General features: G+C 55.4%; 1 protein-coding gene across 1 annotated transcript; it reads left to right on the forward strand.

The window, feature by feature from the left end:
• The first annotated feature begins 3,011 nt into the window (after positions 1-3,011).
• On the forward strand, positions 3,012-5,631 carry EN2 (engrailed homeobox 2). Its single transcript, XM_032116392.1, has 2 exons — positions 3,012-3,561; positions 5,300-5,631. Exons 1-2 carry the CDS (start codon positions 3,012-3,014, stop codon positions 5,614-5,616), a joined length of 867 nt encoding a protein of 288 aa, XP_031972283.1. The 3' UTR covers positions 5,617-5,631.
• The last annotated feature ends 2,795 nt before the right edge of the window (positions 5,632-8,426 follow it).

Consider the following 8,426-nt stretch of genomic DNA (forward strand, 5'->3'; position numbering starts at 1 on the left):
CCTGCCCGCTGCCCGCCGGCGGGCGGGGGTCGGCCGCAATCTCCCTCCCTCCTTCCCCGTACCGAGCTGCCGGGTTGTCATTCCGTTTCTAAAGTTCTCAGTGCCAAAAGCACCGAGCAAAGGGCAGAGTGTGGGGGTTCCGCTGCACCCGCACACTCACCTGTTTGAGGGAGGGAAAACATATAAATTTTTTAAAAGGTGGCAGCATGGAATGAGCCTCGTTGGAACTACGCGGAGCGCATAAGGAAAAGAAATATGGCTGGTATGCAGAGAGGTGACATTTGCAGGCACTAGGTCTGCGAGAGGAGGCTGAAGCAAAGAAGCAAACGAAGCCAAACTCCCATTTTCAAGCCACCTCTCCCGGTGACCCACAGTGGTTCCCGAGGAAAAGCCCCCGCACGCCGCGATGCCGCTTGCGAGGCGACCGCAGACCGGCGAGCAGTAGTGCTGCTGGGGAATGTTTCTACAGAGATTGAGCTCCCAGATAAAAATAACCTTGGGAAAAAAAAAAAAAAAAATAGACCGTTCAGATTTCTTCGGTTCGGTATCAGATCACCCCTTCACCCCCCGCCGCCCCCCCGCTGCCTCTGCATACCTGAGGTGCTGGATTATTGTCAGAGGAGAGGCAGATGCAGTAATTGTTTTGTACAGCTTTGTTTATCTCCTACTTCGGAGTTTACCTCAGGAATACTCCTCCCCGTTCCATGCAGGGTATAAATATTCCCGCGAAGGAGCGGGACAACGAATGGGAAGGTTAACGCTGTACCGACAGCGAGCGGGCAGGTAACGCGGGGTTCAAGGAGGTTTAAAGTTTTTATCGGTAACTTGGGTCCGCCCGGGAGCGAAATATTTGAAGTGCAGCACCTTGAACACGTTTAATTATGGGGTAGCAGCAAAGCGAGAGCTTCCAAGTAATTGTAAAATACTTCTTGGGAGACAGGCTAATCGCTTTTCATGGGGCTCTTGAAGAAATTAACCTCTGGGTACTTGTTTGAGCAAAACAACTTTGGATCAGCCACTGCGGGTCTTCGCTGATGGATCCGACCCGCTGCGAAATACAAAGAAAATAGGGGAATGAATTTAAAATTAAATACAAATGAAAAATAAAAGGAAAAAAAAAGGGGAAAGAAAAAGGATAAGAAAAAGGAAAGCAAAAAGGAAAAGAAAGATGAAGGAAAAAAGAAAAGAAGAAGAGGAGAGGAAAGGCTCACTGTCCCTTTCCTTCAAGGTGGCGAGTGATGCATGTCACCGCAGGGAAGCCACCTCCAAACAAAAACGTCACTTAGGGGGAGAGACGGTGGTCGGGATGCGGCCGACACTGGGGCCGAGCCAACACCTCCCGACCCTGCTCGGCCCTCGGCGGGGTCGCTCAGCTCCTCGGTGAGCGCCCCGTCGGGGCGGTGGCACCGTGCGGGCCCCGAACAGGGATAATGGGTCGGCTGCGGGGGGGTGACCCTCTCCCGCCTCCTCGTCCCTCTCTCGCGCTCCCCGCGGAGGACCCGCGCCCCGCAACCTGTTCAGCCCCCCTAACCCTCCGTCTATCCAGCCGCACTTTGCTCCCTAATTTTGTTTCTGGGTATTTCTCCCTAAAGACAAGCAACGCAGCAGCTGCAGCTTTCTCGTCCTAAAGAGGCAAGGGCTTTTGGGGGGTCCAGAGGGTGACGGGCCGGCGTTTTTGGGGGCAGAACGGCCCGCGATGCCGTTTGGGGAGCAGTCAGGGCTGACCAAAAGCTCCTGTCCGGCTGCGGGAAGGACGAGTCAATTACCGCCGAACCGCGCTGCGGGGAGGGGACGCGCCCCCCCGGGCAGCCCGCGGGCCCCGGGCCGGGCCTGTTCCGCCCCCCCCCCACAGGACCCCTTTGTATCGCCGCCGCTCGCTTAATATTATTTATGCGTTTCTGCAAGGAATTGTGGGATGCCGGCCCCCTCCCCCGGTAAACACCGGGGCAATTAAACCCCCGGCAACTCATCGCCCATCAGGGGTGGGGGGCACACGCGGGCGAGGGGCGGCGGTGCGCGCCCAGCGGCGGGGCACCCCCAGCTCCCCCCCGCGCATCCCCGCGGCGCCCGGGCCCGTCCGGGGGAGGGGCGTGGGCGCTGTCACTTACCGGGGCGCCCCGCACCACGTGTGCGCTCGCCCGGGCTTCCATTGGCCCGAGGCACGTGTCGGAGCGCCCGGGCCGGCGACGTCAGCGGCGGGGGCCCCGTTAAAACCTAAAGGACAACAACCCGAGTGGAAGTGCCCGGGCGCGGCGGCGGCGGCCGCAGGGGCGTAGCGCGGCGCAGGGCGGGCGGCAGGGCAGGGCGGGACGCCCCCCCACCCGCGGCGGCCCCCGCATGTGCGGGCGCGGGGCGGCGCGGGGCGAGGCGCTGCCGGCCGGAGCCCCGCGGGGCGCCCCTCACCGCCCTGCCCTCCGCGGGACACCGGCTGCTGAGAGCCCGCCTACACCCCGCCCCGACACCGGCGCTTCGGTTTTGCTCTTACACCCCCCCTCCGCTCCCCAATTATTATTATTTTTATTATCACTAATTTTTCCTCCGCGGATGAGGCGCGGCGGCGGCGGCCGGGGGAGCAGGCGGCAGCGCGCCGCGGGACCGAGCGGCTGAGCGGCGGCGGGAGGAAGCGAGCGGCGGCGGGAGGACCGGAGCCCCTGTGTTTTCATTTTTTGGCAAAGTTGGAAGTGGTGCAGGCTCGGCTGCTGGCTTGCGGGTCTCCCTTCATTTGTCTCTTAATTTTTTTTTTAATTACTCTTAATTTTAATTTTTTTTTCTTTTTTTTTTTTTTTTTTTCCAAACTCTGGATTTTGAATGCCGGGCGAAGCCAGGAGAAACGAAAGCAAATAGACACCTGTGTGTGCGTGTATATATATATACATATATATATATAAATATATATATTAAAAAATTAAAATAAAGAACAACCGACTGCAGCAACAACAACAGACAGCGCTCGGCAGCGCCCGGTCGGCGGCGGGCGGGCAGCGGAGCCGTCGGCGGGGCGGCCGCGCAGCATGGAGGAGGGCGGCCGGAGCCCCCGGGAGGAGGCGGCCGAGCCGCAGGAGTCCGGCGGCGACGCGGAGCCCGGCGGCGGCGGCGGCGGCGGGCGGCGGGGGCTGCTGCTCCCCCCCGGTGACCCCCCACACCCCCACCCGCACCCGCACCGCATCACCAACTTCTTCATCGACAACATCCTGCGGCCCGAGTTCGGGCGGAGGAAGGAGGCGGGCGGCCCCGGCGGAGAGCCCCGGCGGCCCGGCGCGGAGAGCCGCCGCAGCCCCGCCGCGGCGCCGGCCCCCGGGGCTCCGCTGCCCGGCAGCGGGGCGGGCTCGCCGGGCCGGGGGGAGGGCGGCCCCGCCGGGCTGGCCCTGCACGGCGCCGCCAAGAAGGGGGGGGACCCCGCGGCGCTGGAGGCGGCCCTGAAGGCGCGGGGGCTGAGCGGCGGCGACCTGTCGGTGAGCTCGGACTCGGATAGCTCCCAGGCCAGCTCCAACGCCGGGAACCAGCCCATGCTGTGGCCCGCCTGGGTGTACTGCACGCGGTACTCGGACCGGCCCTCCTCAGGTAAGCGCTGCCCCGTCGCAGCCCCGCTTCCCGGCGCCGCAGCCCCTTCCCTGGGGTCCCCGGACCGCCTCCGCCCGCGCGCGAGGCCGGGAAGCGGCGGGGAAAAGATCCCGCTCCCCTTTCCCTCTCCGTCTTCTTCTGGCTTTTTTTTTTCTGTTTGGGCTTTGATTTTGGCGGGGGGGTTTGTTTGGTTTTTTTTTCGGGGGGGGAGGGGAGTGGGGGGTGGGCGAGTTGCTTAAAATGCGTGAAGATGAAGGGGCGGCTGGGGGTGCGCGGAGCCCCAGGGACGAGGAGGGAACGGGGGTCCCTCCCTCCGTCTCCGCCGCTGCGGAGGAGCTGAGGCCGCCTGGGCTCGGGGCATTTCCCACCAACAGACGAGTTTTATCAAAGAGGGAGGAAAAAAATCTGGCTTCGGGCTCCCCGCTCATCCTCTCGGTGAGCTCTCCTTTTCCCTGCCGGGAACCCCTCCCGTGCTGGGTTTTGGGAAGGGGAGGTGGCATTTCTATAGGCCTCGCCTTGTTTTGATTAGTCCTTTTTGGCCAAAAACAATCCGCGATCGTTTATTTCTCTAAAAGAGGCCTCCAAGCGGCCGCCGTTTCGTTTCTTTCTTTTAATTTCCCCCCATATGCTGTAGGTCAGCTCTGTGGGGGCAAGAGGACATTTCCAAGAGCCGGGAAACTTCTTTAGCAGAGTCCGTCCTTTGGCAAAGGCTTGGGCAGAACGTCCTGAAATTATCTTAAAAAAAAAAAATTTAAAAACCCAAAAAAATAAAAAGCAGGGGATAAAATGTCCTTTTGCTACCGCGGGGACAGGAGGGCTGGCTTCGGCAGATCGGTAAAACCCTGGTTAAAAACAAGTAGAAAGCACTGGAGGGAGGCATGGAAAACACCAGTCAGGAGATCTGCTCCCAGGGAGAAGAAAAAATATGGGTCTTTCTCTTACAAAAGCGGCGAGGTAGGATTTTCGCCCGGGAGCCGGCTAGCTGACGAAGGGATCGTAAAACGAGATGAAAATTAGTTCGTAATGTCTGAAAACAAACTCTTACTCAGAGGTAATATTCAGAGCTGAATTGGAATTTACTCCATTGTTCTCCAGTGCTCTCCTTTGTTAATATTTAATTAACATACATCCTCACAATGGCTCGGCCCGGGCAGAAAAGGCTCCTTGTGCTGCCGAGAATAATATTCCCGAGAATAATCCCGGCGATTCGGATCGGGCCGCGCAGCGCCATATGGGCACTGCAGCGGAGAGGCGGAATGCTTCTGGCCAAGTAAACTGGAAGAGAATTTCCACTAGAATTTTTATCGTGACTCACCGAAAAAAAAAAAAAAAGTAGAAAAAGTAAAGAGGTTTTCTTAAAAAAAAAAAAAAAAATCTGTTCAGGGTATAAAATTTAGCTCCGTGCCGCTGCTCCTGGTGCAGGCTTTGCTTGCCGGGGATTCTTGGGACACAGAAGGTCGGTGGCTGCGTTTCTGGCTGGGGAGGAAGGGGCCGCGGGGGCGGGGGGGCAGCCGGGCAGCGAGCGGGGGCGCGGGGGGCTGCGGGGGCGCCGGGGGCTGCGGCTCCCGCTCCGCCGCCTCCCGAGCATCCCCAGCGGAGGCACAAAGCGGGGCTGCTTCCCTCCGAGGAGCTGGTGCTGCCAGAGCGTGGGTGCCCCCCACGCGGGAGCGCGCCCGGCGCGGGGCCGCCCGCAGCAGAGCGTGGCGGTGTCGGTGCCTCTCCTCTCTCCCGGCCGTAGGTCCCCGCTCCCGCAAACCAAAGAAGAAGAACCCCAACAAGGAGGACAAGCGGCCACGCACCGCCTTCACCGCCGAGCAGCTGCAGAGACTCAAGGCCGAGTTCCAGACGAACCGGTACCTGACGGAGCAGCGGCGGCAGAGCCTGGCCCAGGAGCTCGGGCTCAACGAGTCCCAGATCAAAATCTGGTTCCAGAATAAACGAGCCAAGATCAAGAAGGCGACGGGCAGTAAGAACTCCCTGGCAGTGCATCTCATGGCCCAGGGGCTCTACAACCACTCCACCACGGCGAAAGACGGCAAGTCGGACAGTGAATAGCCAAGGGAAAGGGGGGCTGGGAGGGAAGCGAGGGAGGGAGGGGGGAGGCAGGGGTGGGGGGGGCTGTTTGCAGTCAAAGTTTATACAATGCAATAATTTAATTAAAAAAATAAAAAGAAACATAAGGGCCAGTGTATAAAGATTATACCAGCATTAATAGTGAAAATATTGTGTATTAGATATAATTCTGCAATATTCTATGTATATATAATTTACAGGTAAGGTGGTGTAAAAATCCAAGATATCTGATTATAATTTTTTTTTAAATTTTTTTGTTGGTTGGTTGGTTTTGGTTTCGGGGGTTTGGGCTTGTTTGGTTTCGTTGGTTTTTTTTTGATTTTTTTTTTTTTTGGGTTGTATGGAGTTTTTAGATGCTATCTTTATGATTTTTTTTTAAAGCTTAAGTTACTTTTTTTATAGACTTAAGCGCAGTTTTAATGGACATTGGACGCTGTTTTTTGAAATTCAAAAAAAAAATTAAAAACAACTTTTGCTGAAGTCCAAAGATTTTTATTGCTGCATTTCACACGACTGTGAACCGAATAAATAGTTCTCCTATTTGTTCTATGAGTTTAAACTTTTTTTTTCACCCCACCCCTAACTTTTTCTCTTTTTTTTTCCTTTTTTTTTCCTTTTTTTTTTTTTTTTGATGGTTGTAGTGGTTTTTTGGTTTGGTGGCTTTTTTTGGCTTTTTTTTGGAGTTGGGGTGTCTGGGGTTGATTTTGGGGATAGACGAGGAGAATTTAATTTTAAAAGAAAGAAAAATATAAGTAACGTTAGGGAAACAAATCTCAAAGCACCGTCTCGAAACATGCCCGGAGGCCTTTCCTGAGCCTCTACTCCTTCATCACCGCCAGCGAGAGCCACGGGCGTCCGTGGATGCGGAATGCAGGCGTGGATGCGGGATAGAGATGGGGTTAGCACCCCCCCTTCCAACTTGTTGGGAAAACTTCGGGAACCCCGTCTCCGAAAAGCGGGAGCCCCTCCGGGATACTGCTCCCTCACGGGCCCCCTGCCCCTCCGCGGAGGGCAGCCGAGGGATGGGACCCGGCTCCGCTCCGGCACCACCTCCCCGAAACATTTGGGAGCGTTTTAGCCCCCCCTCCCCCCCAAAAGTACCATTTTCAGTTGTTCCTTCCCCTCCGCAGCGCGGTCCCCGCTGGCGCGACGCTCCGTGGCAGCGTGCGGGTGGGTGCTTCTCCCCACACCCCCTTCCTCACGCAGACACCTCCCTGTAATCGGAGGTTTTGGGGGGTTCGAGGCGCTGTGCTGCGTTGAACCCGTTTGTCCCGGAGCGTGGGGTCCCTCTGCCCGCTCCGGAGGGGGGATTTGTCCCGCGTGGGCCTGGGTGTGCGTGGGCGGCTGCTCAGGAACGGGTTCTCCTGCGACGCTGTTTGTGGGGGGGAAAAACTTCTCGCTTTGCCTTAAAACCTCTTTATTTTGCAGCTCTAATAGATACACACTGTACATAGTAGTATAAAATTAAAAAAGAAAAAAAAAAGAAAGGAAAAAAAAAAGAAGGAAAGAATCCAGCTATAAAATAAAAACTGTAATTTTAAATTCTGTGAATAACCATCAGCTGCTTAGGAGCCAGGATTAAATGACTTTGCCTTTTAGCAAGAAAGCAAAGGATTTTTTTTTTCTTCTCTCCAGTTTATAAAACATGTGCATTTTACAATTGCAGTATCAAATATTTATAATCGGATGAAATATGAATGTTTCTATTTACAACTGTGTTCTCAACATTGTGAACATTCTCGCTGCATTTTGTGTGTTTCGATTCTCGAGGACTGCATTAAATAATTAAAAAAACCCAACCAAACAACCCCCTTTATTACGAAATCAAACCCGTGGCACTCAGACGTTACAATGGAGCTACTCGGGAATATGTATCCCTAAATGTTCATTCAGCCTTTAGACTGCACTTCTGAGCGTTGGAGCTGGAATTAGAAGTATTTCGTAGTTTCAACTCTTTACGGGGGTGGGGTTGGGGCGGTAAAATCCGTGGCGATTTATGAGAGAGGTGGTTTTGCAGCCAGGCGTTTCATCAGCCTTTTGACTTAATAAGGAAACTTTGGGGGATTCATTTCTAGGCTGAAGGAGAGGACGAACGCCAGCCGGCACTGAGCCCCTCTCGGGCACTCCTCCTGCTCAAAAGGAGCTGGAAACGGAAAGGAAAATCTCTTTAATCTCACGTACTGTCAACAGGTTTCACCTTTTCAAGACTTTAAATACCCGGTGGTGTGATGCTCTGACAGACTGCGTTTGGAAAACCTCTGCTAGAAAAACCCGTAACCCTGGAGCTCGGGAAGAGGGGATGGAATATTGCCGATGCCACGCCACGAAACCAGGCACCCTGTAAAATACTTGGCGACCCCGGGAAATGACAGTACCACGATTTTAGGACAGGCTGGACAAAAATAAAACGATCATCCGCCTTGCTGCGACAAAGGGCACAAGAGCTCCGAAATAGCTTTCCGCAGGCAGGAGAGGGAGGAAGGGCAGAGCCTCGCTCACCCTCAGGGTCGCTCCTGCTGCAGGGGACACGCTCCCAGATAAAACCAAAGAGATGGTGGTGGGGGAAAGGGTGTATTTAAAATTTTATTTTGTATTTTATTTTTTTTCAAGCTGCTACTTTGGGATATAGTCTTCAAAGGGCAAAATTCTCCAGGAGTGGAGCTGCCGCTGGGATGGTGCACCAAGGGCTTCACCTGCCCGGAGGAGTTGGGACAAGGGCTGAGTGCGGCGGGAATGCGGGGGTGCTGCCAGGATACTGCGGGCTCCTGCTTCCCGTCTTGCTTTATTTTCCC

Source organism: Corvus moneduloides, chromosome 1 (genome assembly GCF_009650955.1).
Source record: "Corvus moneduloides isolate bCorMon1 chromosome 1, bCorMon1.pri, whole genome shotgun sequence".
Lineage (NCBI taxonomy): Eukaryota > Metazoa > Chordata > Aves > Passeriformes > Corvidae > Corvus > Corvus moneduloides.